Here is a 22,665-nt window from a genome sequence, read left to right as displayed (position 1 = left end):
GTACAAGCATCGCTTGTGTCCTGGTAACGCCCTCAGACCTGTGACAGCTGATAAACGTATCATCGGATATCTGACCTTTTATCCTGTCCTAGTGCTGTCAGCGTTCTGCACACTCAGGGTCCCGAGATGCACTTACAGGGCACCTCCAGCCTAGCCTTTCACCTTGCCAGCGGGGCTGTGGTCTCAGTGGCAGTGATGAATAGCTGTGATGGGACACAAAGCTTCTTTGAAGCAAAGGAATCATTTCATTAGTTTAAGCCAGAAAAGAATAGGGGCGCCATTGACTTTAGTTCTTGGTGAGAAAAGTACATCAGATGAAAGATGAAGGGCAACACACAGGGAGACACGCGCGTACAGACACGTTCAAAAGTGAAAAGGTTAAATAATCAAAGAATTGTCTTGTTCAGTAAGGGTAGATGCTACTTGATTGGTTTCCTTTTTTTTTTTTTAATATTTATTTATTTATTAGGCTGCGCCAGGTCTTAGTTGCAGCAGGTGGGCTCTTAGTTGAGGCATGTATGTGGGATCTAGTGCCGTGACCAGGGATCAAACCTGGGCTCCCTGCATTGGGAACACGGAGTTTTAACCCCTGGACGACCAGGGAAGTCCCTTGGTTTGTCTTCTGCCTTTCATCGGGCAGCAGGACGTGAATTTAGGAACGGGGAGTGGTTCTTTGGGCGCGCCCCTCCTTCCAGGCTGAGCAAAGCCGCAGGCGGAATGCGGTCCTGGAGGATGCTCGTCTGTAGTCATCCTGGGTCCAGGCCCACGGCATTCCTACCTGAACGGGGTCTGGATAAAGCGCGCTCGGACCTTCCCTTTTTCATCAAACCGCCAGATCTCTTTGGTGCCCCAGGATTATGACCCAAACGGGAATCAGGAGGTGTGAGCTTTGGTACGTCAGGCGTTAAGGCGCAACTACGCCGAGGCCCCGGCTGGCAACGAAATGCGCGCTGGGCGGGATGAGGCTTGGGGCCCGAGAGAACTGGATTTGGTGCAGCCCGTTCGGATGGCTGACTCCTGAGAGCTCCCGCGAGCTGCTGTCCCGAAGGAGTGCGGGTGGTACTCCCAGCATCCCAACGTTCCAGAGAAATCAGAACTACCGATCTGCGTGTGTGCGGGGGACTATTTCGGGAGATTTTTTTAAGTTGGACATTTCTCGATTTTTAAAAATATTGGCCTAGTTTTTAGCATTCGGTCCTGATGTTGAGTGAATTGCTGTGTGCTCCACGTCTTAGAAGGGATCCCCATTATACTCACGTCCCTGGTTCCCTCTGGCGAAGCGTGAGGGTGGTCTGCTCACATCCTGCATGTGCTTCTTTCGTGGATCCAGGCTGGGAGGGAACCTGTAGAATAGATGACCTATCTTTATATCGGGCATCCACCTACTGACAGAGGTATCCCAGACAGGGCAGATTTCCTGGGATGGGGTAACACAGGCAGTCTTGTTTGTTTCCCTTGGAGGGTCCATTCAAGGGGGCACACCCCCATGCTGTTGTACCCCCATCCTTTTAGGGCACTCCTGAGCACCTGGCATGATTACTCAGCCATACTTCCTCTACCTGCTTCCAGGACAAGTCACGATGACCCCTTCGGCGAGGCAGTCCCCACTCATCGCCCACCTGCATTGTCCCCAGAGATAGTCTATGAGGATCCTTGTGTCCACTTAACTGGGCGGGGGGCCTTCTCCCGAGAGGAAGGGGCTCCGTCTAGAAAGCTGAGAGTGGACAGGGCCTCTCGTCAGTTTGTCGTGAGCCTGTCATCTTTGCCAGGGACCAAGCATAGACTTGAAGGAGGGGGACACGAGGAGGAAGAAGACAAGAAACAGAAGCAGGAGGAGAAGAAGCAGCAGAAACAGAAGTGGAAGCAAAAACAGAAGAAGCAGCAAAAACTGAAGAAGCAGCAGAAGCAGAAACAGAAGTAGTTTGGAAATCCGTCTTCTTCCCTAGTGTCAAATCTCCTATTACAACGATTTTCATAGCTTCTTCTTTCCTACTCCCTGAAGCATAAAGAAATTTGACTTTTTTTCCTACAGATGTTCAATACCTCCGGATTAGGATACTTAACGAACGAACGCCAGGTAATTTAAAGCCGGAAGCATCAAAGAATCTTCCCACCACCTGTTCTGGAATGGGGCGTGTGGCTGACCTCAAGCCCTTTGATTGAAGTCCAGCTGTGCGTGGAGGGTTGAGCCCGATGATGGATGGTGTCTCCAGTCGGGCGTCCTCACTGTACCCCACTGTGGGTACAAAGCCATATAATCTATAGGAGTCGCACAGAGTCACAGGCAAGGCTGTCTGTGAAGGATCGTCTCACAGAGAGAGCCCGTCCTGAAGCCTCACAGATGAGGCCATCGTGGGGAAGCTAGGGTGCTTGTGGGGAAGCAGGGGTGCTTGTCAGAGCTGGGGGGATGCCAGCATGACTAAAGTCAGGGCAGCATCACAAATCTCGTTACACAAACCGACTTCCACACCCGGGTATCTATTTCTTTTCCCTCTGTGTTTGTGGGGGGAAAGGCGGCTTTCATGGTTTTCCTGTCTTCGTTTTTATATTGAAGATAGATCTTCGTTTTTCTGTGGTTTTGAAAGTAGCATGTGCTACTTTAAAAAATCAAAGCAGTATAAAAATATAAAGAAGTAGAAAGTTAAAAGTGTTCCCAGGTTTTCCCCCGTCCCAACTAATCGTCATCCTATTAGTGGTATCTTTCAGTTAGCGGTAAAAATCCATACAGTGGGGTTTTTGTTTTAAAAAATGTATTCTGAAGTGTTCAGTGACTCGTTTGGGACCACATGCCGTAGAAAGTGTGCTTTTGAAAGCTCACCAGGTAAGGACACAGGTTACGTCTCTGCCGTCGTCCACTGCTGTATCTGAATAGCACCCAGGGGACAGTGGCTCAGACACCGACGCATTTATGGAAAGCGCACGGCAGGAACTTCTGGAATCTCTGTCTCTCTCTCCAGGAGTGAGTCCTGACCCCTACCAGGTTGAGATTCACTCTCCTTCTCTGTATCCATCCTCTGATGTGCTCCATCGTGGAACTTAAAGCAGCTGAGACCAATTATTGATGGTCTTGTCTGAACTGTGGGCTGCTGATGGCAGGAGCCGGTCCAGCTTAGCTTTATATTTTTAGTGCGTGGAGTCACGTGGGCAGAATAGATGTGAAAGGCCTGGATGGATGAAGGGAACAGCCAGGCGTGTCCATCTCTGTGCGTACAGAGTGGTGGTCACACGGACTCCGGCTGGGTGACTGTTGACAGCGCTACCTGGTTTATGCCTTCGTCTAATCACCAGCATCTGAGGGGTCTCGGGAGGAATGCACAGACGTCCCTAGTTGCATTCCTGTCATTCCCGACGCTGACTCAACTGGGGACACTCGGTGAATAATCAAGGTCAGACTTTGAGAAGAGGAACACGGTATGCAAGACCGTGGCAGACAGAAAAAGTAATAATAATAATGTCATAGCCGTCTTCTTGCCTAGGTTTCACTCACGCGTGGACGGGATGTAAATCTTTTTGACTCTGAGATTGGAGTGATTGCAGGTTGCCGGGAAGGTGCAGAGCTGCCTTCTGTATTGGTAACAAATAGAGGGAAGGCATGTAGCAGCTGAAAGTTCTATCTTTTCACACAGCGTGCGAGACAGTGGCAATAAATTTTCAAGAGAGTTGTTTACTGAAGCAGCTAATAAAAAAGGAGCTAAGCAGTTATGGAGAGATCTCCCTCCCGCCAACTTGCTCCAGCGTCATTTAGTTTTCAAGGTCGTAGAGAGAAGAGAGACCTGGGCCTTCTGAACGAGGGACGATGGCCTTTCCTGCGCTCTTGAAGGATAAGGCTGAGCAAGGGTTCCTCCCCCCACACCAGCGATCAAGCTGTCAGTCACATCTCAGGGTGTGTGCAGGGCAGTAATGGTGGATGTCTGTCCAGCCCACATGCCCGTGCTACACTGATCACACCTCTGTTCCCGGAGGGTAAATCTTCGTGGTTCGGAGTTTGTGCAGCTGGGTACGCTTCCCTAAATGTTCCAGGGTTGGGTTTTGTGTATAAAACCTCAGCAGTCTTCTTGGACACCTGGCACCTTGGCTGGTATCTGTCACGGGCAGTCTACTGGATGCCAAAGAGATTATAGAAAAATAAATCTGTACATAGGGGCGTATTTATAATCAATGCATGAATGGCCCTCTCCCCTTCCACCCAGGGTCCCCCTACATCACAAGACAGAAATCACATCCCGTGGTCATTGATTAAGCCCCAAAGGGGTACCTCTTGGACTCAGCTCACCTGTTCTTCCTGCCCTCTTTATGAAGGATGTTTGTCTTGGGCTCCCTTGTTTGCTTGTTGCCCCCACTTTATCCTTTGTTTTTTCATCCTCACCTCACGTTTTCAAATGCCTTCGTCTCATGATCCCTGTGATTATAAAATGCCGATAATGTTGGTGGCTGCCTCTTTCCTCAGTTTTCTTATTTTTTTTCCAAGCTGTTGGGCGTGCAGTAGCTCATCCTTCTCTGCCAATCACATCCTGCATTTTTTTTTTTTTGTTTTGCGGTACGCGGGCCTCTCACTGCTGTGGCCTCTCCCGTTGCGGAGCACAGGCTCCGGACACGCAGGCTCAGCGGCCATGGCTCACAGGCCCCGCCACTCCGTGGCATGTGGGATCTTCCTGGACCGGGGCATGAACCCGTGTCCCCTGCATCGGCAGGCGGACTCTCAACTGCGCCACCAGGGAAGCCCACATCCTGCATTTTAAGTTATGACCATGTACATGCTTGGGAAATGGAGTTTTTAAGCTTCCTTGTCTATTTTCCTTAATGGTCTAAAGATAAATGGGAGAGCAGAGGAGCCTCAGGTGGCAGTGAAATTGTACCCATTCGTAATGTAACGAATGGGTACATTCGTTATTTTGGGACGAGTATGAAGAGTGAGATTTTATGTTCCTTTTGGGAAATCCAAGCCAGTTTTTAGCGCCCTAATCTGCTTCTTGAGAAGGAGGTACAGTGTATCCAGTTGTGAGGAAACGTGCGCCCAGAATGACTAGGGTGGAAATTGAACAGGCCTCCTGTGTGGCCAAAGTCCATGGTGTCCCATGGCTTAGTCTCACTTCTTTCAGGGTCTTCAAGGGTATGTACCCTTTGAGGTAGCCAAGGGATGCCTTGGGTACACACGCTCATGCAAATATCATCAGATCGGATGACAGCCCCTGTGCATCTGTCTGCACGTGAATATCTCTTCTTTTCTTTCTGAGAGGCAACAGTGAGATTTATACAACAGAGGTGGTGGGTTCTAATTCTCCTGCCTTCAAACTCTAGTTACTGAGAGAAGTGGGGCAAGACACTTATAACCTTTTTTTTTTTTTTTTTTTTTTTTTGCTATCCTAGTTGTGAAATAATAGCAGTATTTCTTCATTTTATACTCTTGTAAAAGAAAAAAAAAATGTGACAGAATTCATCTCCCAGCGCTGGAAATATAAAACACTATTCAAGTAATCAACAACAAGTTGCTGAATTTGCTGTTTTCAGAGAACAGGAAGTGCCCGACTCACTCATAGTGTGTTCTTTTGTGTTTATTTTCTGTTCCCAAAAGCGAGCGACCTTGAAAGTGTGATACTCAGTAGATGTGAGCAGTTGACCCACAAGTGCGGTAGGAGCTGAAGGAACCCAAGTTGTATTCACATTAGGAAATTGAAAATGAATTTAGAGGCGTGTCATCCATTTATTTATTAAAGGTAAAGTTACGGCATTTGTGAGACCCAGTTGTAAATTTGAAGTGGTTTTGGTTATCATGAGGGGTTAGGTTAGTAAGTAAACACATACAAGCAACGTTGCTTGAATTAAATAGATTCTTCCTTTAGAACCTTTGCTCGTTGTTTGAATTAAATAGATTCTTCCTTTAGAACTTTTGCTCAATGGCCAAGATGTCGAACACAGCGTGTGATTCCTCCAAAACAGCCAGAGACTTTTGACTTAGGTTAGAAGTTTGGAGATATAGATCTACATATATAGGTAGACACACACACAGACACATATGTGTGTGTGTGTGTGTGTATAAAATATTTATACATATATGTGTATATATATTATTTTGTATATATAAAATATATATACACGTATATATATATATATTTTTTTTTTTACATGAACCACGTTGCATTCATGAGTCCCAAGTAGTTCACTAAAGGTCTGGGTGGTACTTTTGAAGCTGAAAGAGCTAATGCAATATTTCATTGAATAACAGAGGTTTACGGAAGTGATGCTACCTGCCAGGTGTTGTGCTGGTGCCGGAAATCCACAGATGTAGATGACATGCCCCAGCCTGTGGTCTAGTGGGAGAAGGAGAGCATATAAGTGATCCTTGGGGAGACCAGCAGATGCTTTATCAGAAATTACATTCATTCACCCATTAGTGCATTCATTCCCTTCTTCATTTATGCCCTGATAGCCTTCAAAAGGGCACTCACTCAGTATTCCCTTTTAGCCAGAAAGGAATTGCTGATGGTCGCCTGGAATAAGGTATAGGAGAAGGCTATTGCATGAAACTGAAACACAGCAACTGAGTGCATTTCTCAGAGGTCCACTAGATGTCAAGCGGAAGTGATGTGACTAATTGATCCCTTTGAGCAGACTCAGGTGTGAACCCCCAGACCTCCCTACAGTAACCATGCTGCCAGGCAGTTGTCCCAAGGACCACATGTGCACAGTGACTTTTAACGCTCCAGGGACTTATAATGCTCCAGCATCTGTGCTTTCTCAACAGTTCCACCAGACTAGGTTTAGGTGTACTCTGAACTACGAAAAGCTTTTGCAATACCATCCGTCTCTCTCAACTAAAGTATAGATTGAGGCCAGTTCAGAGGATGTTCCATTCAACGTCCAAAATTCAGTATTGACAGTGGAGTGTTCCTGCCAGGAGACTTGTTCTCTAGTAGGAGGTGTGCAACATGACAGCACACGAAGTTGAACTGGCTTTGAACTGTGGATCTAAGTAGTTGACAACTCAAGATAGTGTCCTTACTAGGTAGGAGCGTGTGCGCACGCGCGTGTGTGTTTTCCAGAAAGAATACGGTTTTGTAGGTGCTTCAATTCATATAAATTTCAGAGAGAGAGGGAAGAATAGAATTCAAGAAAAAAGTAGGTCATTCTCCAATACATTTTTTTTTTTCTGAGTTGTCTCTTTGGAGAATATCTCAAGGACGTAGCACATCAGTCTGCTGAACTGTAGAGGGTACAATGATTACCTATGGAGAGAGACTTGCCATCCCCCAAATAAGAGATTCAGTATTCGGCATCATTCAGTGGTGTTTTCTAAATTTTCAAACTGTATCGTGTAATCATAGGTTGATCCTAATCAGAATGGTGGCCATATCTTCTTTATCCATTCATTCGTTGATGGACACTTAGGTTGCTTCCATGTCTTGGCTATTGTGAATAGTGCTGCTATGAACATACGGGAATGGATGAGGAAGCTGTGGTACGTGTATACAATGGAATATTACTCAGCCACTAAAAAGAATGAAATAATGCCATTTGCAGCAACATGGATGGACCTGGAGATTATCATACTAAGTGAAGTAAGTCAGAAAAAGACAAATATTATATGATACTGCTTATACATGAAATCTTAAAAAACTGATACAAATGAACTTATTTACAAAACAGAAGCAGACTCACAGACTTAGAGAACAAACTTATGGTCACCAGTGGGAAAGGGTAGCAGGGAGAGACAGATTGGGAGTTTGGGATTGACACGTACACACTGCCATATTTAAAAGAGATAACCAACAAGGACCTTCTGTATAGCACAGGGAACTCTACTCAGTATCCTGTAATAACCTAAATGGGAAAAGAATTTGAAAAACGACAGATACAGGTATATGGATAACCGAATCACTTTGCTGTATGCCCGAAACTAACACAACGTTGTTAATCAACTATATTCTGATACAAAATAAAAATTTTTGTAAAGTTCACTGCCATTAAGTCGGAGCTGATTTAATTTTCCTCAGTTCGTATGCTGAATCTGATATTATCGTTTGAGACTGAAAATTATACATGCCATCTTTTTTAACCAAGGGAATAAACATTTTCACTTTCAGAATAAAAAACAAGCAAGCGGCAACGGTGGCCAACATGTTTATTTTGCTCTTGGATGTTGGTTTTTTTTTCAGGAACGCTAAGACCCCTTTCCTGCTTGTCCTGGCTTTCCTGCACATGCATACGGCTCTCTTCTCTTCGAAGGACTTTGCCGGCAAAAGTAAACACGGCGCTTATGGAGATGCTGCCGAGGAAATGGATTGGAGTGTCGGTATGTGTCCCTTTATCTTCCAGTCTGTCCTTCAGATGTGACTGAGGCTTTTCCTGCTTCTATCTTACTTCCTCTGAGTTTCCACCTATGTCCCCGATGCCTTTAGAGACAGCACGTGCTTTTTGTTTTTGTGTTTCAAAAACACTAACTGTGAAAGGTAAGCAGAATACAAAACGCATCTCAGCCCCGAGTCCATGCTTGTGTTTACCAATGGATACAGCAGCAAGAGGAGTCTGCGTCTGTGGGCTGGTGATCAAAGAGATGAACGAAGAAAAGGAATCAAAGCATGAATCCTCATCACCACTTATGCTTTTAGCGATTCAATGTGCACAACCCCTTGTCTGTAGCGAAGTTAAGCACAAGGCAGATTCGGGAGGCAGAGGCCTCGCCATGGGCTACGGCCTTGGTGAGTCTCCGTGCAGTAGCCCTGGAGTCTTCCATGGATGCCGCGAGCCCCGCTGTGTTTCCTTCTTCTGCAGCTTGTGTTCTTCTTGCTGCATCTGTGAGGACGGCAGGAATTGCCTTGCTCTCTGTGTCCCTTCTCCCTAAGCAGGTTACCCTGTTTCTGAGAAACGTAGCATGTTTTTCAGAGGTACTGGGAAGCCTTCCTTCTGAGGTTTCCTTTTTAAACGGTGTCTTGCACATCGACGCGAGATCACGGTGACCGTGCTTTCTTCTGCACAGCTAAGCCGTCTCGGGTCTATTGCACAGAGTGTGGAGGAAGCCAGAGTATGTGGGTTAAGCAAAGGGATGGAAAATCAGTGGGTTCTGAACTTTGCATTCAATTCCTATCTATCCCAGAGATGTCTCTTATGGTGACATTGCTCGCTCCATCTGGACAAAATTGGACAGAATTGAGCAAATGGCACCCGTGAACAGGTTGCTTAAGATTTTTGCATATTTCCTTTCTTTTCCTTTCCTCCCCCCACCCCTCGCCCCTCTTGTTCTTCCTTCCTTTTCTCTTTATGCCCTGGATTGATAGTTTTTTCATCGAGATGTTTTGGAGGTGTTTGAACATGGCCGCAGAGTTTCTTGGTTGGTTTGTATTAAAAGCAAACTGAGCGTGATTCGGTCACCAACGTTGGGAATGACAAGAACAAGTTTTGTTTCATTTAAATCTTCTAAGGAGCACCATCTTTTAGACAAGATGACTGTACCCTTATTCTAGCTTCTAGCTCTTTCTGTTACTATCTCCGGGAACTTCAGAGATGTCTTAAACCTGTGGGCCTGATGAATTCAGACGAGGTAACTTCCAAGTTTCTTTCTTTTCTAACCTTGTCTGTGATGCTGTCAGATAACAGAAGTGAGCACAGATGCTGAATACGTACTAGGAAAAACAAAACCAGAATAACCTGCCTAATGAGATTCGTAAGAAGAATTCATTATACTTAGGGCTTTGACATACACCCATACAAGCCTGCCTTCTTTCATTTTTCATTCTTAAAACGGTACATGTAAATTAGTATCCATTTTCCACACCGTAGTAGTGTAAATCACTAGAGTACTTCGTAGTGTGAGTCAGTAGAATATTTTATCTCTTTAATGAGCATTATATGTTAGCCTAACAGGTTTCGTGTACACCTCTCTGACGTTTGTTGGCTGGCAAGCAAACTCATGCTGGTGTCATCACACCTACTGATTAATTTTTATTAGAGCAGTACATATGCCTACCCTGACTCATTAAAAAAGTCTCTAAGTTCCAATGTTTTCCTGCTACTGGTCCCTCTTGAATAAAAGAGAATGTTTTTTAATCTTCGAGATCTGCATTAGACCCTGATATCATATTAATAGATGATTGTGTTCTTTTTTTGGCCAAAAAATAAAAGTCCTTCCCTTAAGCCATTACATTCATTTCTCAGGATGTTTCTGTTGTTTTACAAATACCTCTGAGCATTTGGAGGAATAGTCCTTCTTTCCAAAATGAGCCTTTTATTGTCACACAGAAGGGGACTGTAGCACTCTGGATAATTATGTAATAAAATAACATGAGAGTATTGGCTTAAAAAGAAACGCTGCTAGTACCATGGGCCGCTGAGCTACAAGATGTTACCCAGAGAGGGCACGTCTCTGTCCTTTAGCGCATTTTCTTTCTAAATGTTTGGAGGCGACATCGTTATATGCGGCATAACTTTCCACACTGTGGGTTTCTCTGTACCTATAAAGGCAAACTCATAAAAAGAACCTTTCTTACTTAATTGTCCGCCACGGCCAATCTCACCCCATATCATGGTGCTGGATGGCCTTGTTCTTACCTGTGTGATCGCTGTAGCTTGTCTTGTTATCATGACGCAGGAAGGACTGACTGCACAGATGTGGTGTAAGGTCTACGCCGTGGAGCTCGCGGTAAAAGCTGGCAGGGGTCGCTGAAATCCTGGAACTCGAATACTGCCACGCAGTTCGAGGGGTGGGCAGTGTTCTAATACTCACAGCCACCGCCTACGAAGTGTGTGCCCTGCACCTGGTCTGGGGCTTCACAGGTGTCCCCTCCCTTCGTGCTGTCAACAATCAGGGCAGCATTCCTGCTGCGTCAGAGTGGTTTACAGTCGACGGTAAGTCACAGGGAAAGAGCCGGTTCCTTCATTCATCACCTCTAGTAGATGCCATTTGTGTGCCTAACATTGTTGTGTTTTTTTTGAGGGAGAATGCAATGATGATGAGACCTTGGCTTAAGAGAATTTAGGGGCTCCTAAGGGATTTAAGATTCTTCCAGTTGACCTTGTAATAACCCAGACCAGAAAGGAATGAATGAATGTCCCGAGGGAGGTGCAGGTAACACTCGAGTGGTTTCGAAGGGGAAGGGTCTCCGTATGTGACCAGTGGCCGGCCTCACCATTTCAGCAGGGCACACTTACGGGTGAAGCCTCTGGGCAGTCGGGGCTCTATTGCCGAGTCTGATTTTCAGCTTCTCAAGCAGCAGAGCTTTGGGGGAGGAACAAATGGGCAAAATCACAGTGTTTTCCAATGCACTCCAAGTATTTTTTCTTTGGGGGGAGGGGGGCGGGTGCGTGTCATTCTATCTGTTGTAATGACATCTACCAGAGACCTGTGAATGGGTGGGGGGCAGAGGGAGCGGGTGCAGGGATGGAAGTGGTTCCCGCCAGTGGTTTGTCATCTGTGACGTGTCCCCGTTACAGCGCTCACAGGGGCTCGGGTGGAATTTGCCTGCAATGGGCTTTAATTTTGCTGAGGATGAGACTAGCAAATTCTGTAACCTACAAAGAGAATGCAAGTTGAATGCAAGTTGAGAACAATGAGGTGAACCTAAAAATAAATCTCTGACTTCAAATCAAACCTTTCAATTAAAAAAAAATCCCTGCCACTTCTAAGGGTTGAGACCCCGTGGCTTACGTGAGATTCTTTCTTTCAAACAAAAACGCTAAGTCTTTTTCTTACGTGGAAGGAACACCAGCCTTCTTAGTGGGACCCCGGAAGTCTTCAGGTGTTTGGTTGTCAATTGCTTTGGGTCTGTGATCGGGCATCCCTACGGGCCGTGTCTGATAAGGCAACCTCAGTTTCTCCAGCTAGTGATTTTCCCGTTGGGGCTCTGGGCAGCGCCACTGTCTGTGGGTACAGGAATGGAACAGTGAACCCAGCGGAAGGAAAAATAATGGATGAATTCATGAAAGGCGAGCTGGGGGGATGGTACAGAATGAATCCTTTTCCATACCTGCCGTGTAGTAAGCCATGTGCCACACAGCTTTCTTGGCCACACGTCAAATCTGTCTTGACAAATGGAGAATACATTGGAAAGCCTCATTTAGCAGGAGATCAGGATGGTCCCAAGAACCTCGAGAAACCCAAGGAAACTCTGAAAATAAGAAGGCTTAGGGATTGGTCCAAGTCCCTCAAACATACAGCAGAATTCTAACCAGCGTTTGGCTTATGGGACATAGGTCTAAGGAATGATCCATTTAAAAACGGACTGTTTCTAAAACTCTTGGATTAAAATAGTTGTTGGAGTCTGAAATGCAGTGTACGGTGAATAACCCCTCAGGGACAGGTGCATTTACTCAGGCAAAAGTGCTCTGGTTGCGTTTCTGTAGAAGACATCTTCTTTAGAATGCTATAGACCAGGCCCATAGCAGGTACCCAGTAAGTAATTTTTCAAGGTCAACTCCCGGGGAGCAGGTGCCTGTAAGTTGTAAGGCCCTGACTGTGGTGCTGGAATTGCTAGGAAAGCATGGCTTTTTCTTACACATGGGGATACTGGTCCAAAACGTGTGGCAGTGGATTCGATGACTTTGCAAGAATATTCAAAGCAGTCGAGCACCTCGTGACTCAAGTTGTATCTCCATCTTAATCCAGGATAAAAGGTTCAAAATCCACCTCCCTGTTTCTAGTTCTCGAGAACTAACATTGCAATGTCGATATTCTTCGTCCTTCTTCTGTTCCATAGAGAGTGTCATCTGAGCTGTAAGCTTGTGTGTTTCGCTTGGGATTCAATACATCACTTTTCCATCTTGAATTTTTAAAATGCTCTCAGTCTTGATAAATGAGACCTTCTTTAAAACGTGAAAATCTGTACTCAGCCGTAAAAAGGAACAGAATTGGGTCGTTTGTAGAGACGTGGATGGACCTAGAGACGGTCATACAGAATGAAGTAAGTCAGAAAGAGAAAAACAAATATCATATATTAATGCATATCTGTGGAGTCTAGAAAAATGGTACAGATGAACCTATTTGCAGGGCAAGAATAGGGACGCAGACATAGAGAACAAATGTGTGGACACCAAGGGGGGAAGGGTGGGGTGGGATGACTTGGGAGATTGGGATTGACATATATACACTACTATGTATAAAATACATCACTAATGAGAACCTACTGTATAGCACAGGGAACTCTACTCAGTGCTCTGAGGTGACCTAAATGAGAAGGAAATCCAAAAAAGAGGTGACATTTGTAAACGTAGAGCTGATTCACTTTGCTGTACAGTAGAAACGAACACAACATTGTAAAGCAGCTCTACTCCAATGTAAAAAAAAGTGAAAATCATGTGTTTGTTTCTGAGGCATCCTGAAAATGGAAGGGTAGGTAGGCATTCAAAGGAAGGGCACAACAGGAGGAACCCCCAAAAGAACAACGAAAGAACAGCCAGAGGATGAGAATAACGACGAGGAGAAGTAGGGTCATGGCACTCAGGGGTGAGGAGCATCTCAAGGAAGGAGGATTAGCGCCAGCCAGGACTTCTGAGACATCACGTAAGGAAGAGGTGAAAAGGCAGCAGTGCATTCAGTGACCGTGAACTTCAGGATTGCATCAGATTGCAAAGCGAGGGATCTTTGAGGAGCTGGCGGTCAATGAGCTTGGATATTCCTTTTCTTTTAACTGAAGTGTAGTTGAGTTACAGTGTTGTGTTCGTTTCATGGATATTCCTTTTGAAGAAGCACAGAGGAACTCGAACACAGGGATGACTTATCAGACTGTGTCTAGCTCAGCTGTTTGGAGACTGTGATTTGAGTGTTGGCATCCCTATGTGGGGACTGAGTGATTTCCAGTCCGATGCAGGGGCAGAGAGAAGGGTCAAGGAGTTGACGGATGACTGAGATTTTGCCGGGGTATACCACAAAACACGGCTGGACGTGAGAGTTGGGTGGTCGTCAGGAGAGCGACTGGGCTGGCAGAGTAGGGGAGGGGAAGGGAGAAGGAAGGGGACTGGTGGCTTGGGAGGTGACAGGTTGGAGGTCCAAATCGGATGGTAGGAAAGGTGTCGGCAGGCTAGGACAAGGTGAAAGTGTTTACATTTCAGGAGTAGGACAATTCCAGCTGTTCCCAGATCCATGGCATGTATTTAGGTTTTTTTTGGCCACGCAGCATGGCATTCGGGATCTTAGTTCCCCGACCGGGGATGGAACCCGTGCCCCCTGCAGTGGAAACGCGGAGTCTTGACCACTGGACCACCAGGGAGGTCCCTGCGGCATGTATTTAGGATGATGAGTGACAGACTGGGATGCAGTCGTCTCACGTCAAGAGATGAAGTAACTGGGAAGCCAGGGTGTTCAGCGGGCACCTTTGGGGTGACAGGGATACACCATAGATGGGGACCTTGGCAGTTTAGGGCTGGGTGGGGGGCTGGAGGGCTAACGGTGGACTTTACAGGGAGAAATGCCGAGTCATTAGGGACCACGTGTTCAGGAGCTGAACTTCCAGTTTCATGAGTTAGACAGTCACAATGGAGGCTTGGAAATTATTTCAGGGCTGGGTCACCCGTGGAAGGTCCCAGTGTTTAAGAGGTTTCGGGGAGGAGCAGGGGTGGTCCACGTGCTCCAAAAGCTCCCAGCCCTGTGCAGCAAAGCCGCATCTGTCAACTCAGGGACGTAGAGGCGGTACTGAGAGCTGGGTGCTCGAAACACCTGGATCGTTGTCACTTTGTAGCCTTCGGGCCCAAGGTCGTGAGCAGTGCTGGGGGTGCACTTTGAGGTCATAGGAACCAGAACGTGCAGCGTTCCGTCATAAAACGCTTAAGCTTCTGAAGGAAAGCACGTGTACTTTCCAGTCTTCTGCAGCGGAGGTTGGAGGTGGTGGGAATTCTTAAATGTGTTTTTTTTTTTTTAATTTGCATTTTTGTTTTAAAATATGCTCTGCATGAAGGGATGCTCAATGTAGCTAATTATTAGAGAAATTCAAATAACCACAATGAGTCAGAATGGCCATCTGGCCATCATCAGAAAGTCTATAAATGGTGGAGAGGGTGTGCAGAAAAGGGAACCCTCCTATACTGTTGGTGGGAATGGAAATTAGTGCAGCCACTGTGGAGAACAGTGTGGAGGCTCCTTAAAACACTAAAACTAGTTTTTGCCATATGATCCAGCCATCCCACTCCTGAGTATATGTCCAGAGAAAATCATAATTCGAAAAGGCACATGTACCCCTGTGTTCATTGCAGCACTATTTACAGTAGCCAGGCTGTGGAAACAACCTAAATGTCCATCGACAGATGAATGGATAAGGAACATGTGGTACATGTATACAATGGACTAGTACCCAGCCATAAAAAAGAATGAAATAGTGCCATTTGCAGGAACATGGATGGACCTAGAGATGATCACACTAAGTGAAGTAAGTCATGCAGAGAAAGATAAGTATTATATTACACCACTTATATGTGGAATCTAAAAACTAAATGAATCTATGTACAAAAGAGAAACAGACTCACAGACGTAGAAGACAAACTATGGTTATCAAAGGGGAAAGGGTCGGGGGGAAGGATAAACTAGGATAAACTTAAAGGAAAAGATTGCTAGATTTAATGACAAAATCTATTATTTCCTGATGTCAAAAGAAGAAGCTAGCCAGACCAAAATCGATTAAAAAGCCTTTGCGACATCTATGTAAAATGAAAAGAAAATCTATGTGATACAGAAAGAGCTCATACAAAGAAATTGATAAAAAAGATAAGTATCAGAAGAAATGAGTTGTACCCATTTGTAGTATCAGCTCACCACAAATTGCTAGCATTACAATTTCCAAAAAATAAAACCACCCCCCAAAAAAACACTTTGTTAATGCGTGAAAGAGGGCATCTTATTATATTTTTTTATTTTTTAAATTTTTGTATTGAAGTACAGTTGAATTAAAATATTATGTTACAGGTGTACAGTATAGTGATTCACCATTTTTAATGTTATACTCCACTTACAGTTATTATAAAATATTGGCTATATTCCCTGTGTTGTTCATTCTTATAGCTTATTTTATACCTAATAGTTTGTACCAAAAGAGGGCAACTTTTTTGAAAGTTACATATGCCGTCCCGTATTGATTCCTAAAGAGGTCAGTTTTCTTTCTTTTTTTAATCAAACAACAAAAATACTGTTGTCGTTTATCAAGTGGGGTCAGTACATTTCACAAGCCCCATCCTCCAAGGATGACATGGTAAGGAGCTCCAGCAGCTGAATTTTTCACGAAGTCGCCTCTGCTAACCATACTTCTGAGTTTAGCTTACAAAGTGTATTTTAAGTATTCAGCCAACACTTCTTCTGAATCCCAAGCCATCAGTGACACAATTATTAAAACTCAACTCAAGCAACAAACTGGATCTTATTTTCTCACTGGTGCTTTCCTTCATTGAAAATTCCCTTTAGGAATTTTGAAAAAATTTTAAGTCGCCTGGGAGACAGAGCGAGTGTGTGTGTGTATGTGTGTGTTTACACTTGTCCTTTTGCATTTTCTCTTCAACTGCATCCTTAATAACACACCTTAAAAAATGCATGAGTTTGTAAAATTTGCTTAATTCAATAACTTCCGTGAGATGCTAATTCCCCAAAGTGGAAATTGAATTTTTTAAAAGGGAAATGCACCAGTTTATTCCAGACTATCAAATCTTAGCTATATGCTTGGGACGGCAGTTTAGCTCTGAATCAGATGAATTATGACCTCCAGTGCTATCACCGTAATCCCTGGTTACCGAGATAATCAGGAAACAGAGCCTGCAGACAGCGTCATCCCTGGGACTTTTGACAGGGTCTGGTATTACAAAAACCTCTGCCTAATGAACAGATTTTTCATTCAAGCAGATCTAGACAGGAGAGAAATGAAATCCTTTCCATTGCAGAGCACTGTTTACCTGAATGCAAGATACATAAGGAAGTTTTGAAACTTGAAGAAAACATTGAACAGGAAATGATGACAACCTGTATGTGTAAAGGAGTGACTAACACAGACCCACCTACACATCCTTCTCTTTCCACGATTATCAAATCTATTTAATAAAAAGACAGGATTAAAAAAAAAAACTACTATGCTCAATTAACAAAGATAGACAATAAGTTTCAGGACATGTACCAAAAAATTAAGAAGATGTGCTCTTAGGCTGTTTGGGAGAGCTTACTGTGAACTTTCAAAATGCAGGGCTTCTGCAAATAGTATATGGGGTATTGTTACTGGAATATACATTTATTTTTTAAATTTTATTGAAGTAGAGTTGATTTACAATGCTGTGTTAATTTCTGCTGTACAGCAAAGTGACTCAGTTATGCATATATATATTCTTTTTCATATTCTTTTCCGTGATGGTTTATCATAGGATATTGAACATAGTTCCCTGTTCTGTGCTCTACAGTAGGACCTTGTTATCTATCCTATATATATATATATATATATATATATATATAATAGTTTGCACCTGCTAATCCCAACCTCCCAAGCCATCCCTCCCCCACCCCACTCCCCCTTGGCAACCACAAGTCTGTGTGTCTGTGAGTCTGTTTCTGTTTTGTAGATAAGTTCATTTGTGTCATATTTTAGATTCCACATATAAGTGACATCATATGGTGTTTGTCTTTCTCTGTCTGACTTACTTCACTTCGTATGATAATCTCTAGGTCCATCCATGTTGCTGCAAATGGCATTATTTCATTCTCTTTGATGGCTGAGTAATATGGAATATATGTTTATTGAGGTTCATACTCCTTGCAGCTTTGAAGGAAATGAATTTATGATACATGAAAATCAAATCTCTTATGCCAAGATTTCCCATTGTTGACAATTTCTGAAGTGTATGTTTCAGGAGTTCTTTGTGAATGACAGCATGGGTTGGCGGACACAGTGGGTGTGAAAGATCGCTGACCAGCCCGGAATCATGCTTTCTTCTGTGCCGCTACTTTGGGGCAGTTTTCTATTCCTGCAGTGGCTGTCGTGTATCGGGATGAGGTCACCCTTTTTGTTCTGGGCTCCACAGAATTCAAGAGCAGAGTTCTGAGGGCCCCGTCTACCTGCATCTCATATACCCTTTTGTAAGAGAAAAAAAGTTTTTAAATTGTTGTCAGTGTCATCTGTATTTTTTTTTAAGTTGAATGTTCTCCTCACTAGATGTAACGCTTTTTCTGATGTCCAACGTCATCCATGTTATGCAAAACCAAGTAATGCAGACACAAGCAAGAGAAAGGGATTGCCCCATGTGACCCCACCCCTATTAGGTAACCTCGTTCATGGATCACTCCATAGCTTTCCTGTCTTATATGTTGCCAGTGCTATATAAGACTAAGATGCAATCCTTATTATTGAGAGTGTCTTATACAAACCCTATACACTGTTTTGCAACTTTCATTTTCCACTTACCTATATATACTTAGGCATTTTTCAATATCAGCATTTCAATCTTGATGTCCTCGCTCTTAGACTATGGTTTACTTAATCAGTCCCCTGGGAGGGACATCTGAGTTCCCACCAAATTTTTGTTTTTCTGTTTCAAGCAATGCTGTCATGATTATTCTTCTCTGTATCTCTAGATGAACTTGTTGGAGCATTTTTTTAAAGAAAAAATTCCCAAAATTAAAATGCTGGATCAAAGCATCTTTAAAAATTGAGTGTTAGTAGCGACTGAGTAAAATGTCTTACCCTTGTTTTTCCTGCAACAGTGGGACACCCACTGAGGATCTATGAGAATGCTAATTTCCTCATAATCTTACCAACTCTAGAATTATGATTCTAACAGTGTGATTCTGAAGGTATTGGGTTGGCCAGAAAGTTCGCTGGGGTTTTCCCATAACAGCTTATGGAAACCCGAACGAACTTTCTGGCCAACCCAATATTTTTACTTGTAAATTTGTCAGGTGGAAAATACTCTTTCACTACTTAAATTTCCCTTTCTGCTTCATGTGAAGTTGAGACTACATTTTAGTCCAGGGTTGTATTTTTTTCTCCTAAGAATCCCCTGTTCATATTTTTTGGCCACTTTTCTGTTGGATTGTGGGTCTTCTTCTTGTTGATTTGTATGGGCTCTTTACATATTAAGGACATGAATATTTTACTTGTATGTTGCAAATATTTTTCCTGCTTTTTTGTTTGTAGTTTCATTTTATTTATAGAGTCTTTTGTGATGAACTCCCATGGTCAGATTTGACTGCCTTTCTTTCATGACTTTGGGGATTGATAACTGGCTAAAAAGGGCTTTCTCTACCCACCAAATTATATAGCATTTGTCTTATATTTCCTTCCATTATGTTTATGGTCTCATGCTTAACGGTTAGGTGTTTAATCTATGGAGAGGAATGTGTGAGTGTGAGTGTGAGTCTGAGTGTGTGTGTGTGTGTGTGTGTATCCCCATGAAATGTCATTTGTCCATTATTATAGGTATTGTTCTTGGTTGGGTAGCCCGCCTGGCTGGTGTGGGACTTGCAGAACTTGAGTAAGATGAGTGTTTGTGGCCCGATGCTGTACCTTGCCTCTGGGCAGCAGGCAACAGGTCAGGCCCTTTCTTCAGGTCTCTGTGCATTTCACAACAGTGGAGTCCTTACAGCCACTGTATATCAGGTGTCTGTAGTTAGGGGATCTCCTCCCATGGGGACCAGCACGGGACAATTGACAAGGAAGGTCTACCCTGTGAGTGGACATGGGGATCGGCTCACACCTGTCCTGACACCCCCGGGGGTTGGTGTCAAGCATCTTAGGGCAGACAGGGATGGCAGCCACACCCCTTCCACTACCTGTTTCTCGTTGGTGTTACTGTCCCACCTGGCCGGGGTCACAAAGCCTTCAGATCGTGCAGGGGAGAGGTTATCCCCAAATATCCCCAAAGGGAGGTCCCTGCTCTGCTCCTACATGTCTTTGCGGGCAGTGAGGAGGGAGCAGTTTGGCAGGTGCCATGTTTCCACTTGCCCTCACCTGTGCAGATCCCACCTGCATCCAAAGCTCAAGGTGCACGCCTGGGGTCCTGCTCTGCCTTCCCCCGATGGTCCTGAATTGGTCATGTTCCTTCTAGATGAGTCACCTTTGCAAAGAGAGTTAGGACGCACATTCATCCTGTTTCTAGAATCCTCAAAAAACAGAGTGAAAGCTGTATCGATTTTTACTTTTAGAAGATGGAAAAAAATACGGGATTGTTGGAAGACATTTATAACCATGTTTCTGAGTGTGCGGTTTCAACAAAGGCAGGCAATTCATGAGCTGAGCCCTTTCTTCCAGGTAAGACAGTTCTCAAAAGGCTGTTAGGATATACCCAGAGAAAACCATAATTCAAAAAGACATGTGCACCCCAATGTTCATTACAGCACTGTTTACAATAGCCAGAACATGGAAGCAACCTAAAGGTCCATCGACAGATGAATGGATAAAGAAGATGTGGCACATATATACAATGGAATATTACGCAGCCATAAAAAGGAAGGAAACTGGGTCATTTGTAGAGACGTGGATGGACCTAGAGACTGTCCTACAGAGTGAAGTAAGTCAGAAAGAGAAAAACAAATATCGTACATTAACGCATATTTGTGGCATCTGGAAAAACGGTACAGATGAACCAGTTCGCAAGGCAGAAATAGAGACACAGACGTAGAGAACAAACATGTAGACACCAAAGCGGGGGAAAGCAGGGGTGGGATGAATTGGGAGATTGGGATGGACATATATACACTACTATGTATAAAATAGATAACTAATGAGAACCTGCTGTGTAACCCAGGGAACTCCACTGTACAGTAAAAACTAACACAACGTTGTAAAACCACTATACCCCAATTTTAAAACATTAAGTTAATTTTTTTAAAAAAAGGCTGTTAGGGATGGAGTTGCTCTTGGCTGTGTTCAGTGAGACGTTTGGTGTTGCGTTCCTGCCTCTAGTCCTGGCCCTTGTGGTTTTCACTGCGTCTTCAGACTTCGTCCTGTTGTCACACCGCCACCACCTGGCTCCCTAGCAGTACTGATTCTCCCAGCAGTAAGCGTGTGCATCTTCTCTCGCCTGCCACTTACTCTCTCCAGGTGCCGTGCCTCCGTAGCAATTCCCACGTAGTCCTGTGAGGTGGGGGCTGCATTACCCCATTTTACAGATGTGCAAACCAAGGCACACAGGTGGAACCGGCTTGTCCCAGCAAGCTCTCGCAGCTGGCGAGTGGCAGAGGCAGAATTTTGACGCAGGTCCATGCTGTGACACCCCACATAGTGTTATTGTGACAGATGTCGTCGTGAGACGTGGCTTCTGCATCTTGACGGCAGTGGGCCTGTCAGGGAAGGGCATAGACTTTGGGACCAGAGGCCCAAGGTTCCACCCCACCTGCTCCAAACCTGGGTAAACCGGGGCAGGTTACCTCTCTGGTTGGACCTCTATTTCCTCATTTGTGAAATGGGATGCTAACATTGCCTGTCCAGTTGCAAACTGGTATATGTATGTGTACATCTGGAAAGCTTAACATAAACCGTAATGGAAAAGAATATGAATATGTATAACTGAGTTACTTTGCTGTACACCAGTAATCAACACAACGTTGTAATTCAACTATACTTCAATAAAAAAAAATTTAAAAAGAAAAACTTTGCAAAAAAAAAAAAACACTGCCTCTCTTGCTGGGCCATCTTGGAAACTGCCCAGGATGTGTTAAGAACGCTATAGATGTCCGTTAGGATTATGACAGCTACACACACAACTTTCACTGTGTGTCTGCACTTCACCACCTCTCCTCGAACTATACTTTCTTAGTCTTTTTTGGTGGGAAAGGGGAGCAAATGGCCTTTGATGTCGCGGGTGCCAGTTTCACGTGTCTCGTGACATCCTGTTGGTTTGATGTGTAGCCATGAGAAAATGGAGTAAATGTGACCGAGTTCAACCTCATACTGCTCGCCGCACAGCACGCCGATAAATAGAGAGACGAGTTACTGGGGCAAGGGGTAGCGACTTTATTCAGAAAGCCAGCAGACCAAGAAGGTGGTGGCCTAGTGTCCCAAAGACCCATCTTCCCCAAGTTAGAATTCAGGCTTCTTTTACACTAAAAGGGGAGGGAGTAAAGTCAAACATTTTCTGGTGCTGGTCAGCCTCTGGAGGGGATGTGTTCATTTCTTCCTTCTTGCAGTCGTTCACAGGGGGACCTGGTCAGGATGTTTCCTGTGAGCTAAGCAAAGGTATTTTAGCTTCATGCTCATGACCTGGAACACCGGGTCCCCAGAGATGGGCCATTAGGTATATAGGCACCATCCCTTCAGTGATGAACTTGTAATAGAATACAGAGGTTCTTCCCTATTACGTCAATAGCATCTTTCTGTAGTCTTTGCCATCTGAGATCACTGGAACATGACTCTGCATACAGGCTGAAGGAGCGGCATCTCCAAGAAACCCTGTGGATCGGGAATTCAGGGCCACTGACTGAGTCTGCGGGGAGATAACTGTGTGTGTTTGCAGGTGGTTTCTGGGCTGACCCACTTGGCTGCATCTCTCAATATGGCGGCCGTAGCCCTGGGTTGGGGGCAGTTATGACTTTCTGCTTTTCAGTTACCTTAGGATGGAAGCATTTGGGAAGGAAAGTCTCTTTACGGAGGACTCTATAAGTCATTTGATTTGCTCCCAACCAGTAGAGAAAAAGCGAAGCCAGGTCATCAAGTAGCATACATCCCTAAACAAACTCTTTCTCCAACCAAAATGGATCCTTGTCCGTTGGGTACCCCAGATACC

General features: G+C 44.5%; 1 protein-coding gene across 5 annotated transcripts in view; it reads left to right on the top strand.

The window, feature by feature from the left end:
• The window catches only part of LOC101339978 (steroid sulfatase), a 183,833-nt gene that overhangs the window by 106,102 nt on the left and 55,066 nt on the right, over nucleotides 1-22,665 (top strand). For all 5 annotated transcript variants that reach the window (XM_073799733.1, XM_073799734.1, XM_033850253.2 and 2 more), the window contains one exon: nucleotides 8,154-8,290. In XM_073799733.1, the coding sequence (XP_073655834.1) occupies nucleotides 8,154-8,290 (137 nt within the window). The remainder of the gene's footprint in view (nucleotides 1-8,153; nucleotides 8,291-22,665) is intronic.

This window comes from Tursiops truncatus, chromosome Y, assembly GCF_011762595.2.
Source record: "Tursiops truncatus isolate mTurTru1 chromosome Y, mTurTru1.mat.Y, whole genome shotgun sequence".
NCBI classification, from domain to species: domain Eukaryota; kingdom Metazoa; phylum Chordata; class Mammalia; order Artiodactyla; family Delphinidae; genus Tursiops; species Tursiops truncatus.
The sequence above is the reverse complement of the archived record's forward strand: the minus strand, read 5'-3'. Positions and strand labels throughout refer to the sequence as shown.